At 18.9% G+C, this 18,175-nt stretch overlaps 1 protein-coding gene across 2 annotated transcripts in view; it reads left to right on the top strand.

Annotated features, from left to right (window-relative positions):
- The first annotated feature begins 2,279 nt into the window (after positions 1 to 2,279).
- LOC129611271 (uncharacterized) overlaps positions 2,280 to 18,175 on the top strand; it is a 53,597-nt gene continuing 37,701 nt past the window's right edge. The window contains exons 1-2 of one of the 2 annotated variants that reach the window (XM_055524328.1): positions 2,280 to 2,521; positions 3,034 to 5,132. Coding sequence is in view for 1 of the 2 variants with exons in the window: in XM_055524327.1 (XP_055380302.1) it covers positions 17,166 to 17,180 (15 nt within the window). In the remaining variant the exon portion in view is untranslated. Of the gene's footprint in view, positions 2,522 to 3,033; positions 5,133 to 17,075; positions 17,181 to 18,175 lie in introns of those variants that run through there. The other variant, XM_055524327.1, reaches the window with a different exon arrangement.

The following is an 18,175-nucleotide window of genomic DNA, read 5'->3' on the forward strand; positions in this document are numbered from 1 at the left end:
GTTTCTTGTTTTTTTACACTCTAACATTTGTGTACCTTTATTATCCTTTTCATTTATTCATTTACATATTTATTTTCGTTTTTTTTTTCTTGTTCTCTTCTTTTTAATACAACAGTTATTCGCTTTCGTTTTGTGTACCGATTTTCCTTGTTTTTAGTTTACAATTTTTTTTTTTCGTTTTTATTATTTTGTTAAATTCTCGGTTCTTGCAAAATTTTTGTGATTTTCATTTTAGATTTTGCTCTTTTTTTAGTTCTTGTGTGTTTTGTATACTTAACGAAGAATAAACATCGTTAAAAAAACTGTAATAAAAAAAACGAAAACAACATAAAATTAAGCAAAAAAAAAAAAATGAGAAAGAAAACAGAAAAAAATCAGATAAAAAAAATGAAACGGAATAATGAAAAGGAATAAACGAACCGTGTGTGTATATAAGAATGAAGAATATATACAAAATAAAAAATATGAGATAGGGAAAGCAAAAAAACAAATACCAAAAAATATAAAATTATCCTGAAACCTCAGCTTTTCAATTCAGCAGGATTCAAAGACCGTTACCAAAAAGAAAAAAAAGATCCTTAAAATTACCCGATTGTAATATTGACATTTGTCATTTTAATTTTAAATTTATATGTATATATATATGTGCGTATGTTTGTAATGTTGGATTTTTAATTCAAACATTTCATTTATCTTCAATACAAAGAAAATTAAATGCATACATTTATCGTTTTAGTGTATATGTGTTTGTATTATAGCGAGTATTACAAATTTTTGAAAATTTTTATTGTAATACGAGTACTCTTAAATTACAGTAAAACTCGAAATGAAGTTAAAATTTTTCAATTACGCTTTTATAAAATATTAGCATGTTTGAGGGTGTCAGAGGCACTGGTCTTTGATATTTACACAATCGAAAGATGATACACATCACATAAATATTTTTTTTTTTCCTATTCTAACATAATATAAATATGACTGCTTAATTATATCATATTTAAATTCATCAATAAAAATGACAATCAAAAAGGGAACAGAAATATTTCACTCTATTCTCATCTTTGAGTGATATTTTATAAGCGTGCAGTAATCTCTTTGCTTTGAATAATTTAGTTTTGCAGAAAATGTATAATTAGAATTACATTATTACAATATAACAATACGTAAGCAATGCGTTCGTGCTGCGTTATTATTTGTTTTAGTTTATACATAAGTTGTGCAGAAAATCGGCATATATTTTATACGATACGAATACGATATTAATCAAAAAGATGATCAAGTTTTTTTCATTTTGCAGAATTTATGCAGCGTTTTTCACATATCAGTTTTTAGGCTTTTGTATTATGTAAATAAGAGGGCACCCCTAAAAGTATGCAAATTTTATTATAAAATTATATTAGATATAACTATTCCAGGAAAATGTTTAAATGTTAAATTTAATAATAAATAAATGTGAAGCAATTGTTATAGGCAATAAATGAGTTTTGGGCCCATATCAATGAAAAATACAAGAAAGAAATTAAATTGATAAATTAAATATAGAAAAATTAACCAATTTAAATATTTGTTTTGTAGATTTTATATAAAATAAAAAATTTTCAGTATTTTGTTTTTGCAAATAATTTTTGCATTATAAAGCAAATTCTTAACAAAATTATAAGTTTTTGTATTCATTAATAATTTTTATATAAAACATTTTCTATAATTCTTTTATGACTTCATTTCAAAACCATATGTTGTTTATACCCAATATTATACAATCATATCATAGTTCTACTGTTTTTACTTATTATTACTGTAAAATATAATCATGAATAAATGTCATAGAACTGTTATATTTTTATACTATATTATTATTATTCTATACAATATTCAATTCTATTTGAAAATAAGACAAAATCAGCGACAACAACAATAGCAACACAAAAAACTGTAATATTCATTTTTTGTATGTATATCAACATAATATTAATATTCATCCATTCATATATACATATATATATATATATAATACTTAATTTATGTATGCAATGTTTACTGTTATACATACATAATATATTTATATGTTTCACATTATTATATATATATATATATATATTTTATTCTTTAATATGACAACAGTAATAATCGGTGTACAAAACAGAAACATAACGAAACAATTTATTTTTTTCGTTTTTGTTTTTGTTCATTTCTGTTAAATTTTTATTCCTCTCTTTTATTTTCATATCTCTAAAAAAAATTTCTCAGTCAGTCAGTAGTTTCTTATTTTTTTGTTGGGAAACACACAATTACTATTATATAGTATTATTATGTCATGTCAGCTTTAATAGAGTGATATAAGGAAAAAAAAAACATATTAAATATTTTACGACATAACACTTAAAATAATACAAAAAAAAAAAGAATAGGACAAGAGCAAATGAACTAAAAATAATAAAAGAAAAAAGAACATAACAAAAAAAAAATTAAAATTTAATTTTATTTTGGATTCCGTTATATTATTATTAGTGCTGTTATAATAGTAGTTTCTAATATCGTTGTTTTTTTCCTTCTAATCAAAAATAAAGAGAAAAAATTAAAAAAATTAAAAAAATTTAAAAAATTAAAAAATTAAAAAAATATGCACAAAATTTTTTGATTATTTTTTTTTGCAAAAAAAAAATCCTGTATTTTTTATTTAATTTTATTTTTTTTTTTTTGTTTGCTATTGCTGTTAAATATTTGCAAATATAAATAGAGATGAAATAATTTGTACTCAAAAAAAAATAAAAAGTAACAAAAAAAAATATTTTTTTTTCTTATTATTTTTTTCTTATTTTTCTTAAATTTTTAATTTTTTTTTATAATTTTGATTTGCAATAAGACCCGTGTGTATTTTTATTTTAAATAATTAGAATATCGTATTTTATTTATGTATACATTGTAATTATTTTATAAATAATAATTTGCTTACAAAAAAAAAAAAATTGTACATAATTAAATTTTTTTTTTCTTTTTATACTAAAATATTAATATTATTAATTAAAAAAACAGGAAAAAAACCTACTAAATTTCACCTATTACCACCTACGAATTCCAAAATAACAAAAACAAAAAAAAATATCAATATTGTTACCGCTGTTTTTATCCGCAAATCCGCAAAAATCATATTTATTTATTTTTTTTTTTCCTGATTTTTTCTCATTATTATTATTATTCAAAATAAATCATTAGAAACCGAAGAACAAGATGAACAAGAAAGAGGAGAAGAAAATGAAATAAAAAATCATATATAAAAATAAAAATAAAACAAAAAACATACATAAATAATAATTTTATTGTTATAATCATTTAAAAAAAAATCAACAAATAATAAAAAAAAAAAAAAAATAATAACAAAAAACAACAACAAAAAATTCATCAACAACGTTATTATTATTATTATGTTATAATCCTTGTAAATATTATTATATACACCAATTTTTATCGTAATTACATATTATTATATCGTATATAGTTAATATTATTGCCGCTGTTATTGTCATTGTCGTTGTTGTCGTTGTCGTTGTTACCGTCTCCGCATTCATTATTGTATTTAATCACATACCATATTTACAAAAAAAAAAAAGTAAAATAGAAAAAAGAAAAACACCACCAATATAACAAAAAAAAAAAAAAAAGGAACCAAAAAAAAAAAAACTCACCACCATATTATTATTAATATAATTGTAAAGCCGTCATTGCCGTTTGTCATCGTCGCCGTTGTCGTTGCAATCGTTTGCCGTAATTCCGTAATTGTCGTTCTCGTTGATCATTCGCGTCGTTTTCGTTTCGTTTATATTGTTATTTTTATCGTCGTAAATGTCGTAATTTTTTTTTTCCTTCTTCTTCTTTGACGTCGTCGTTGTTTTCGTTCAACATTAATTTTTTTTTTCTTCTTTTCTTTTGTTTTATCTTTTAATTTATACCGTTTTTATAACATTTATCTCGTTTTTGTTTTCTGTTTTGTTTTTTGTTTTTTTTTTGGTTTTGGGACATAAAAAACATTTTCATATATTTATACATATTTATATATGTATATATATAAAAATTTATATATATATATATGTGTATATATCATAAAATACATGTGATTTAGAGCGCTTGTCCAGTAATTTCTCAGTGGGTATATACAAAAAAAAGAAATATATAAGAAAAAATCATAAAAAATAACAAGATAAAAATGCAAAAAAAAATGTACTTTTTTTTTTGAATAAAAGTGTAATATAATAAAGCAAAATAAAAAAAAATCAGAGAAAAAACTCATAAAATTGTATGAAAACAGTGTGCAAAAAAAAAAATAGTGTAAGCATATATACAAATTTGCACATATATATATATATATATATATATATACCTACCTATTGCATATTCCAACATTTAAAATACCAAAAAGCACTAAAATAATATTAAAAAAGGACAAGAAGCACGAAAAATAAGTATAATAAACGAAACAAGAAAATAACGAAAAGAAAATACAACAACAACAGCAACAACAAATATAAAAAAAGAAAAGGATAATATAAGAAGAAAAAAGCAAACAAAAAAAAAATCATTCATCCACTCTGTTTTCTATATAACAAGTAGAGAATAACAAAAAAAAAAAAAATATCAAAAAAAAAATTTTTCAGAACATAATTTTTTTTTTTTTTTTTGCCATCGAACACAACAACCAGCCAGCCAGTATCATAGCAGCTATCTATATAGCAGGTTTACACAGTACAAGTGTAAAAACGAAAAAAAAAAAAAAATAAAAGAAAAAAAAATTATTAAAAAACCAGCAGCACAGCAGCATCAGCAGCAGCAGAGACATCAGAGCAGCTGATGTTTGTGTTGTATTGTTGTTGTTGTTGGTGTTTTTGTTTTTTATGTATATTTATATATATATGTATTTGCTGGTATCAAAGTACTATAATTTCTCAATCGCCGTCATAATCAAATAAAATCCAAAACGAAAAAAAAAAAGAAATAATATATTAAAAAAAAAAAGTAGAAAAGAAAAGAAAAAATTTATTACAACAAAAAAAAAGTAAAAAAAGTAAATAAAATTAAATGAAATATTTATTTAATAAAAATATAAGTATAAAAAAATATATAGAAAATATCAAAGTAAAGTAAGCTAACAAACGAATTTTATATATATATTAATAATAATCAAATATAACAAATAAAAATTGTCTAATAAAAAAAAAAATATAAGAGTCAAGAAATAAGCGAAAAACAAATCACCTATTTTTTTTTTTATTTAAATCTTTTTTTTTATTCTTATTTTTAAAAAAATGGATGAAAATTTTATTATTGGATATAATTGAATAAAACAACGACCGGGAGCATCATTTTTCCACAATTTTAAATTATATATATACATAGAAAAAAAAAGCGAAAACTAAAAAAGCACAAAAACAAAAAAAAGAGCGGAACGGTGGTGTTTTCTGTTATAAAAAAAAAATTTTTTTTTTTTTGTATTTCGCATTTTTGCCTCTTCTATTGTTCTTATTTCTGTTGTATTTTTTTTTCTTCTTTGATTTCATTTTTTTTTTCATTTTATATTTTCTTATCCTCCCTCTTGTCCAAACACATCTTCCTCCTCCTACAGCTCTTCTTTTTCCTCCTCCTTTCCTTGCTTTTCCTACTTTTTCCCCACAATATACTTATTAAATAAAAATCATACTTTTGATTTAATAAAAAAAATTGAAAATTATTGAGAAACATAATCATATAAAAAAAAAAAACAAAAAAAAAAAATAATAATAACATTTAGTTTAGTGTACAAGAAAAAAAAAAATATTTATAATAATAAAGTGTTTTTAGAACACATACTTAGCTAAAGAGAGAGAAAAAGCAGAAGCATTTGAACAAAAAATTATGTAGAAAAAAAATAAATAAAAAATCCCAAGTAAAAAGCAAGAAGAAAATAACAATAAAAAAAAAAAAAAATTAACCGTTCTTCTTGTACTTTATTCCCGTTATTTTTTTTATTTTTTTTTTCATTTTTTTTTGTACTGTTTCTTTAGTTTATTGTTATATATTATTTGTTATATATTATATATATATTTATATAATATTATTATTGTTGTTGTTGCTGCCTCGCTGATATTCGATGTTGTTTAAAATATAATATTTATATTTGGTTAGTAGTATGGTTATTATAATGGTATATAATAATAAATATATATATATATATATAGTAGTGTGTTTATTTTATTATTCACAGTTCAAAAAAATTTTTTTCTCCTTTCATAATCTTTTATAATAATAAATATTTTATTTTTCATATTTTTATATCATCACTATATATATATATATATATATGTAATTTTTGCTTATATTTTAACATATACATACATATATATTAAGATTACATATCATTTTTAAAAATAAACATATATATCATATATATTATATATGATATATGTGATATATATGTATATATCACAAATATATATTAATATTTTCCCTTCTTTTCCATAATATTATTATTTTTATTATATTATATAGTTTTGGTGATGGTCCGGTGTGATTCAAAAAGAAAAAAAAAAAATAATCAAAAAAAAAAAAAACGGCTCACCTATTTTTAGTATAGCTTTTAACTTTATTATTATCAGAAATTATATGTACATATCTTATAATATATTCTTTCACAAAAAAAAAAAACTCTCTGTAAAATGCATGTATACCTATAAACAATTTCTTACTCTATAATAAATATATATATATATATAATATATCTGTGATATAATATTATAATGCACATTACATGGTAATGTATAAGAGAATGGAATAAAGATAAAAATTTAAAAATATATAATAATATATTATGTATACAAAATGTATATGATATATATATATATATATATATATATATATATATATATGAAATATATTGCGAATTGTGTGTAGGGGAGGAAAAATAAAAGTATCCATTTTTGGTTTTTTGTTTTTGTTTTCTTGTAAAATATTATGAAAAATGAAACCCCATTTTATAACATGTCCCCATTTTTATATTATTATTATTATTATTATTATAATATAATAAATAATGTGGACAAAAACGTAAAAAATATAAAAAATAAAGATAATAAACTAAAAAACAAAACAAAACTAAAACTAATAAACAATAACTAATTAACTAAAATGTAAAAATTAAAAAAAAAAAAAAAACTGAAATATAATGGTTGCTTTCCAAGATAATATACAAAATATACAAATGTATGTTAAAAAATTTAGTGTATATATACAAAGTTATAAAATCATGTTAACGTTTACATTGTTATTCAAACTACCTTGCATCTCTTCTTCTTCTATTTCAATGCAAAATCATATTATATTTTAAAAATTAACAAATAATTTTTTTTTTCACTCAAAAAATTACAATTATTAAAATTATGAGATTGTTTAAATAATTCTAAAACAAATGATATTTTAAGACAAAAAATAATAAAAAAAAATAAAACAAAAAATCATTTCGTTTTGTAAACGAAAATCTTCCTTGCTTTGATATCAACACAAAATTTATTACAATAATATTTAAGCTGACAATATATACACATACATACACATACATACGTATAATAAAATGTGTATTTAACTTTAGATATATGTATACACAGACAAGGTTTCTTTAAATAAAAAAAAAAAAAATTTTTTTTTTATTAATAATTAATGCAGCTATGAAAATAAAAAGAAAAAAAAATACTTTTTTAAATTTAAAATAATTAAATTTTATACAATAAATAATATTATATAACAAGAAGACAAAAATTAAAAAAAAAATAGGAGCCTATTTTTATGTAATTTCACACATTTTAATAATATTTTTTTTTTCAAAGAGAAATTGCTATATAATTTTCAGTATAGCTGTATAGGCTTATTTCTTTACATTTCTCAAGGATATTTAAGAGATTAATATAGTGGGAGTATTTTACATAAAAAATATATATATATTCCAGAGAAAAAAAAAATAAAAACTAAATAAAAACTTTAATATAATAGTTAACATTATTAAATTACACAATAAATAAACAATAGATTTAAAGCCCCCAATTATATGCAATTTTTTTCGGATTTTTTTTTCTCAAATTTTTCTTTTTAAAATTGCTTGTATATAGCTAGGTATATATTATGTTTTAGATATATATGAAATGTGTAATATAATTTATTAGATAGATAGAATTTTTCAAGGATATGGTAAAAAAATTGTTTTTTTCTTTCTTTCTTATTATTTTTTCTGTTTTTTTGTATTAGAATAGAAAATGATGTCGGGAGAATTTGTAATTTATATAGATATTTTTCGATAACAAAAATATTTTATTTAAAAATAATAATAAATGTATGTATATATATAAGAGAATTTATATATATTAAATAATTTTATTATGATTATTTACATATGCAGTTAAATATTACTTTTATTTTTGAAAATTCTCTATTTACCTATTTATATTTTCAATTTTTCGTTCTACTTAAGCTTATAAAATAAAATTTCAATATTAAATTCCATAAAAAAAATATATTCATAACATTAAATTTTATATACACACGTATTGCGATAATAGACATACATTTATATAATAAATACAAATTTATATATTAATATACTTTAATAATTTATAATATATATATGTAAATTGTTACAATAAACAAATTTATAAATATATATATACATAAATATAAAAATAATGTTCAAATATAAGTGAGAATAATTGAATTAAATCATAAAAATAAAAAAAAAGAACAATTTTAAAAGCAAAAAACAAATAATAAAATATTTTAATGAAATTGAATAAGACTCCCCCTAAAATAAAATCAAATATATAATAAATTGTTTTAATAAAAATATAAGATTTAATCAAATTTATTAAAATATATATATATGATTATATTGTGGAAGCTCTCAATAATATTTTACTATAGTATAAAATTAAAATAATTAAGAAAAATAAAATCAAAATAATGAGAAATAATAAAATCTTATTAATAATAAAATAATAAACTACAAAGCGTCGCCTGTTGATATGCAATATTTTTTTAAAATTATTATTACATTTTAATTTACTAATTAATTCTTATTAGGCTAGCTAATTGAGATTTCAAAAATAAATATTACAGTTCTAAATAACGCATCTATTAAATTTTCAATAGAAATTTATATTAAAGTGAGTTATTCAACAAAATTCGTATAAAAGTTGAATTGGATTTAAGAATCATGTTACTTTAATAAAATAGAGAACTCAAAGGTAAAATATTTGATGAAATTTTTAAAAGTTGAAACATAATATACATAATATTATAGATATTATAATAGATTTTCAATAATAATAGCTTATATATATATTTTGATATATACTTAATATTTCGGAATTAAAATAATTAAATGAACAATAATAATATTTAAATAAATAAATGAAATAGAATTAATTGTAGGGGTAAGACTAATAAAACATTTCTGATCAATTCAGTTTAATTTTTAAAATATAATCAAAATAGTTTATTTTCCGAAAAAACAATTATAATCTAATTTTCTAGTAATATTTTTTTAAATATTTTGTTATAAAGCCAAATTATCACAATTTTACCGCATCTGCTACAAAACTTTGTAGCTTTTTCTTTTAATTAAAATAATCGAAAAAATTTGAGAAATTTTTCTTAAAATTCTAACTTAAACAATGAGTATTATCGGGCCTAAAATTTATTATTTTTGAATTATATTAGAAATTCCTATTAAATTTCTTTTAAGAGTTCTGTAGTACACATTTATAGAAATGAAATAATTAACATTTATTCGGAAATTCTAATTTCTTAATATTTAATAAATATTTTATTAAATACCATTATTATAGCAAAAAAAAAAATTAATAATTCGAGTATTGTTATCAATTGAAATTTCATTTGAATATCTTATTTTGTTAGGCAATAGACTAAAAAATTATTAATTACAATAGCATATTATAATTTTTCTCACAATGTAAGAATTTTACAATGTAAGATTAAAATATAGAAAAGTAAAATATTTATTATAAATAAAATAAATATTATTTAATTAAAATTACAATTTAATAATGAAATTTTGATAGATGATATAATTATCTATATCCTTAATATATATATATTATATATATATATATCATGTAAGAAACCTATGTATATTATGTAAGTACCTACAGGATATTTTGATTAAGAAATAATCGTAGATTATAGATTTTCATTTTAATTTAAATATTTATTTTGAAATTTGTTAAAATAACAATAATATTTTTATATATTTTTTGTTTCTTAGCTAATTTTTTAAAAATTAATTAAAATCCTTGTGTTTTCTCATCTTTTGATTTCTATATTTTAAAAAACATCTTCGGAAATTATTATCAGTTTAATAAACTACTCGAAACGACAAAATTCATTTCTTAAAACTGTTATACAAAATTTACCAATTAAATATAAAAATATATTTATTAAAATTAAAAAATATTTTGAATTTTATTAGTGATAAAGTGAATTAACAAGAAATATTAGGTGTACATGAGCACAATATATAAGTGTATTAAATTAAAATAATTGAACTTTAAATTAAATCTTAAATATTAGTATAGAATTAAATTAATTTTGTGATATTTATAAATCTATTGAATTTGAATTCTATAAGAAAAATATAATTGATTTAAGAGTTCTTTAATAATATTATAATTTCATTTAATTATGAATGAAAATTAATTATGAATGAAATTTAGTTAAAAAAAATTTGATTGAAATCAAATAAATTTTCATTAAATAATTAATTAAAAATATCTTAATACTCAAATATTGATATTTACTTTAATATTTTTATATATTAAACTATATTAATGCTCTATTGCTATAAAAAAAATTTCGATCTTGCCGTGTATATTAATAAAAATTATTACAATTTCACTATCATATCAATTATAATATTAAGAGCGAACATATCTATATAAAATAGCCTTCCATAATATTTACATACATATATACTAATACAATATTTGTTCTACTTGAATTTTAAAATTATTATACAATATTATTAAACAATAATACTAATAATCAGCAAATTTCCAATTACATGCTTAGAAAATAAGGCAAACACGCTATGCAATTAATAAAATTCAAATAATATTCAATAAAAAATTTTAACCACACACATTAGACTCTAAAATTATCCAAATTTTAAAAAGAAAATCTAATATGGCTGAATTTAATTTTAAATATAAGTAAAATGAATAAAATATTTTTAAATTTTAATTTCAAATTTAATTTATTTTTAAAACAGTAATTTTATGTAGATCATAAACTGAAATTAAAAGGTTGTTAATAAATTTATGAATAATAGAATTTTGTTTAAGCGAAGAGGTAGTCATTTGGAATTTTTTTTTATTTATTTACTAATACTTTACATTTTATGCTTTACAATAACTCAAATTATTTACCTTTAATTAAAATATTATATAAAATTTTTTTTTTTAAACAAAAATTTTTCTTTTGATATCGGAAAAAACACTACGCAAAAGGACTTTTTATTTCAAGCAAAAATTTCATTACAATCGCCATTGTTTTGTAATAAACTTTTCAATAATAATTTTAACATAACAAATTAATAATGATATATATATATATATAAAATTATGTAAATCTATAGAATATAAATTTAAATGTATATATATGCGGATTAACAATAAATCACATATAAATTGACAACGTTTAATTGGCAGCACAAAACGCAATTCAATTTAATTGAAAATTAAAATTTGAAAAGGGAATTTTGCTTCAATAATTTTTAACAAATTTTTAGTCGACGAGTACATGTTACGTAAATTTGATGGCAATTAGACAATTGTAAAATATTTTATTATACAACTATATCAAAAAATTCCTAGTGTTGCCACTACAATTTCCCGAAATTCTTTTCTGTATAATAAATTTGGAATTCTACTTAATTTTTTGAATCAAACCCCTTTCGGCCATATTTTTCACAAAAAAAAAAACAATAGTGTATATAGAACTTTATTAAATCCCCAATATTTACAAAATTTCCACCTTCAGAGCTTTAGTCTGACTCCCGAAAAGAAACCCCAAGAAAAAGTTGTAGGACTCTTCTATTGATATACCATTTTTTTTATATATACTATGTATATATTATGTAGCTTATTGAAATGCTGAAATACTTAGTGGATAAGACTTGTTGGGGGATTTACTGCTCAATTTCGTGAAGGTTGTCCATTCGTCTAGTAAACTCAATATAGTGTGGAAATTGTTGCCCAACAAATTGTTCAAAATTATTTCAAATTTGCGAAATGTAAAATTAAGTTTTGTTATTATTTTATATAATATACACACGTTATACACACATATACCATATACTGGTAATATGTCCAACTATACTGATATAATAAAAAAATTCTTAAATTCCTCTGTTTTACGTCAAAACATCAAAAATGATAGCATATTTCAAATTTTACATATAACTTTAGTCTAGAACATTCTTTACATTTGTAAAAAGTATAACACTTTTCTATATTACTTTTATTTTAGACAAATTTGTAATTGCCTTATATTTTAAACGCATAAACGCATTATACATGCTTATACAAACACACATACATAAAATTATATTAAAGTAAATTTTCCTTTTGTTTGTTAAATAAAAAAAAAAAAAAAACAAAAAGAGACTCTATAAATAAAGAGTGAAAAAATAAAGAGGTTTATAAGATTAACTTTAGACTGTTATGCCATTTACGTATTACATATATATGTAATGTATAACTATCAATATAAGCCTATATATATATGCACATATAATTATGAATATATAATATTATATAAAATAAATGTGTATAACATATATCCGTATATATTTATATTATAAATGTATAACAATATTATGTAAAATTTTATAAAAATATCTACGCATATAAATATGTATAAATATGTATGTATATATAAAAATATAAATGCGAGTATGTATACAATCCGGGAGCCTTTAATTGAGCTAAATTTTAAGCTGTTATATTCTTTTTTTCCATTTTCATTTTCTTATTTTATTTTTTATGTATATATGAATGTATAAATATATGGTGTAAGTGCATATGTATATATACATTTTATTTCAATGTAATTTCTGCTATACCATAAAATGTGTTATAATTTTGTTTTTTTTTTACTTTCATCGTGCAATTTCAAAATTTTTTCTCTTCTTTTTTTTATTTCATATATTATTGTACTTTATATTATTATATAGGTACATTATAACTATATAAATTTATAAATATACACATACATATGTATATATATATACATGCGTATATATATTTTTATTTTAGTTATCTCTTACGATTTTTTTTTTTATTACAAAAAAAAACGGAATTCTAAATGTGTGTATGTACATGATGTAAATATCAGTGTTGTAAAATATTGATGCACACATTACATATATATTGAAGATTTCAATTACGTCAAATTCAATTATTTCAAAATAATGATATTATTTTCGTATAGTTTTTAAAATGATAATATTAAAAGTATTCAAAAAGTAACACTATACATACATTTTAAGTTTCTACTTCTTACAGCATTGAAATGGGAGTTAATTAACATATTGCAATAAAAGAAGCTACCAAAATGCCGTTCATTTAGTAACTAAATATAATTTTCAATAATTATACTTAAAATTAACTAAATTTCTGGAAGATCTTATAAGGTATAGAATATGGTGCTAAATTTATAATTGCAAGCTAATGCTGCCGAAGTACGAGTATAGTGATTTTAAATTTCATTTCAAATTAATTGTGATTGACTCAATGATTCTGTTAATATTTTGTCAAAAATTCTTTGATAAATTAAAAATTAATTATTTTTTATAATAAAATTCAGATGTTCAATTTAATTTATCATTCTATGTAATTTCCATAAATTTAACATTACTCGCCGAAGCACGGACAATAGGCAACAATTTTTGAAATCCTATTTAGTTCCAAAAATATTTTTGTAACATTCCATTACCCCTTCAAAAAAAATCAAAAAAAAATGTTATTTTCCAAAAAATAATTTTTTAAATAGTTATTCAAAATTCTACTAATAAAAATAAGAAAAATTTCATGTGTATTATCTTATAGTTTAGCGAAAGTATTGTTTATGAATATGCTCTTCCAACAGTTCTTTCCAAGTTAATTCATTTTAAACAAGTTAATTTAGTTAATAAATTGACGTGATATATCCCGAAAGTTGATCAATCTGTGAACATAGAAAAAATTTTCAGCTGAACTTGAGATACGCATGTGAACACAGACCGACAGATGTCTCTCTTAATATACTTTATTTACGCTTCCTACCGTTGAGAAATCAGTTTCTGACGAAAACTCGACATTCAAAATTTGATGTCATTCATCAAATTTCAAATTTGATGCCAATGTGTTGGCAATTATTAAATTTATGTACGTATTGAATTGAGTGTCAAGGTTCCAATTCTTAATATTTTTCTCTCTGTTCGTTCAACAATTTTTATTATTGTTCTTTCTTTTTTTAACAACACTGATATTTACACATCAACATATAATATTTAATATATATATATACACTATTTTATACATTTTTATATATTTATTTACAAGATATATATTATATATATACATACATATATTACATATTTCTTGTCTATTATAGAAAGAATATATAAAAAAAAATATTTTTAATACTATTCATGTTTTGTTGACATAGCGCACATTTTTCTAAATAACGTTAAGAATAAAAGAACGAAAATATTTTATTTAGAGAGAGGAAAAATATAAAAATAAAAAAAAATAAAATATAAAAATTATTTTTTATTTAAAAAAAAAAATGTTAAAATTGTGAATAGTTTTTTTTTGTTTCTTCTACTTTTCTCTCTTATTTCCTTTAATTTAAAATTATAAAAAGTACCATGTTTTATAATATAAAAAAAAAAATATGACTTTTAAAATTAAAAATAAAAAAAATATAATAACAAAGTTGTAGTAGTAATTTCGTGTTTTTTTTTTACAATTTTATATTTTTATATTTTTTAATATTTTTCAAAAATAATAATATGTTTACCTTCATTAAAAATATACTATATACGTATAAATAATTAATATTAAACAAAGATGAACGAAAAAAAAACAAGGAGTAAAAAGTATGTATGTATGTATATGAGAACATTATATGAAGTATATATTTATATATTTTATAAAAATATATAAAATTATAAAAATAACACCAAACGAAGAAAAAAAATTGGGTTCTTAAATAAAGAAAAACACTGCAGTGTATTTAAAAAGAGAAGTAAAAGTACAAGAAGAAGAAATATAAAAGATGAAGAGCAAAAATATCTATATATAAAAATATAAAAAGGGTATAAGAGTATAAAAATATACAAGTTTAAGAGAAGTAAAAAAAAAAATCAAGTATAAACAAAATAGAAAGAGCAAAGTGTAAATATGTGCGAAAAAGAAAAATAGTGAAATTTTTTTTTTGCTCTATCAAGAAAAAAAAACATTGTAAATTTATTAAATAATTTATAAAATAATTAAATTTATCTTCATATTTTCATTTTTTCCATCTTCTTATTTTCTGCTTCTTTTTTTTGCCTCTAAATATAGAAATTAAGTGATTGAACCAACAAACCAGTTAAACTGTAAAAAAACAAAAAAACAATAATACGAAAAAAAAAATCAGAAATTTTAGAAAAGAAAAGAAAAGATAAAAAAAAACGAAGTTTCGTTAAGTTTCCTTTTTTTTTTTTTTGCGATATCTTCTTTCTCCTTCATTACTTTATACTTTATTCTTTGCCTTAATTTAATCCTTATAGTTTGATTATTCTCTTCAATTTTTTTTTCCATTTATTTCTTACTGTTATTGCTTGCTATATTTTGCTTCTCAATATTGCTGCTTTGTTCCTGTTTCGGTGTTATTACATTTTGTTCCCTTCTTATATTCCCTTTTTTGATGTCATCTTTGTTTTCTCTTTTTCTCTTTCTTTATAATATCGCTACTGTTGTTTGTGTTGTTATTGCTTTTATTAGTTACCGCTATTACTGCTCTTGTTGTTTGTTACTATGATTATTTCATTTTATTTATTTTTTATATTTAAAGTATAGAAAATAATGAAAAAAAAAAACTATTTTATTTATGTTTTCTCTATTTTTTTTTACAGTTTTTTTTTCAGTAAATTGACTGGAATTCTAATCATATTTCTATAAATATTTTCGCACATTACATATATTAATATGTTTTTTTTGTTATACTATATATTTTCATTTTTAAGATCAAAAAATTTTTTCTAGCATATATACATATATATATATATATATATATATATATATATATATATATATATATATATATCTTTTATTATATATGCAATATACACTATTATATATACAATATAATAATAGTAAAAATTTTTTCATTATTTTTAATTATATATCTATATATATATATATATATATATATATATATATATATATATTTAATTATATGTATTTAAAAACATACATATATATATATATATGTATTTAAAAACTAAATAATAAAATTTAAATTTTATACAACTACTTAAGCAGCCAGCGACATATAACTAATATATCTATATATATATATATATATATGAGAGAAAAACAAAACGAGAAAAGAGAAAAAATAAACAAAATACATTATATATATAAATATACTACAAATCGTGAATTTAAAATCGTATATCGTAAAAAGTAACAACGTTTAGAAATATTTTCAAAAAAAAAACAATAAATAAATAAATATAAACTTTATACTTGAACTTCATTTACTACAAAATATACTATAAAAGTTATTCAAAAAAATTATATATTTTATCAACAAAACAAGAAAATGGAATTTCAATTAATAAAATATTGTAATAATAATAGAAATAAATTTAATAATAATAATATTATATTAATTATAAAATTTATGAAAAATTTCTTAAAAATTAATAATAATAAAATTTTAATAAAAAATTTCAATTACAATTTAATTAAAATGTTATGAATTTAATAAAATACAAAAACAAAAAAAAAAATTATATTTCGTATTTTTTAAAAAATTATATAATTGGTGAAAAAAAATATATAGAAAAATATAATATTAAATGAAACAAAACAAAAATTATATAAATGAAAAGGAAAAAAGTAAAAAAAAACAATTTAAATATTTTATTTTTTAAATAAAATATGATTATATTTAAAACTTTTAATGCTACTGCTATATTATTATTGCATCATTTATTTTATTTATTAAATAATTTTTATATTAATATATTTAATATAAATAATAATATAAATAAAACAACAATAGACATTACGTCATTATTGTTATCTAAATTATCATTGTTAATATCGCTATTGTTATATTCATCGTTTTCTTCATTGTTTTCATTGTTATTGTTGTCAATCACAATAGTATTGTCGTCAGCTACGTTGTCGTCATCGTCATTATCATCATCAAAATTAATATTAACAACGTCAACATCGTTGTTATTTACGTCATCATATTATAATATCAAATCAACAACAACAATAACAAACGTATTATTAAAGAAAATAATAAAATCATTTACATTATTATTATCATCGTTTTTAATAAAATTATCTTTCATTACTAATACTATTACTACTACTACTACTACTACTACTACTACCACAACTAGTAATACTACTAATAATAATAAAAATTTATTGCCGATTAATAAATTGCTATCATCATTATTTATAATATCATCAATTTTCTTATTATTATTATTAATAACAGCATCATTTCTATCATCATTAATAATAATAATCAAAGTAAATATAATAATTTCATTTATAATATTTATATTAATATATTTTAATTGTTTTTTAATTAATAAATTATCATTTTTAATTATTAATTTAATAAAATCATTATATTTAATTAAAAAAATCTTTATTAATTTTATAAATTTTATTATAAATAATAAAATGAATATAAAATTATATTTTATAACATTATTATTAACATTTATAATATTTATTAAAATAAAATTATTTTCAATATTTAATATAAATAAAGATTATAATAATTTATTATCATATAAATTATTATTTATATTATTATTATTATTATTATCAATATTAATAATAATAATAATAATAAAAATATTATA

The sequence above is a fragment of the Condylostylus longicornis genome, unplaced genomic scaffold, assembly GCF_029603195.1.
Source record: "Condylostylus longicornis isolate FDR11 unplaced genomic scaffold, ASM2960319v2 ptg000049l, whole genome shotgun sequence".
Taxonomy (NCBI): Eukaryota; Metazoa; Arthropoda; class Insecta; order Diptera; family Dolichopodidae; genus Condylostylus; species Condylostylus longicornis.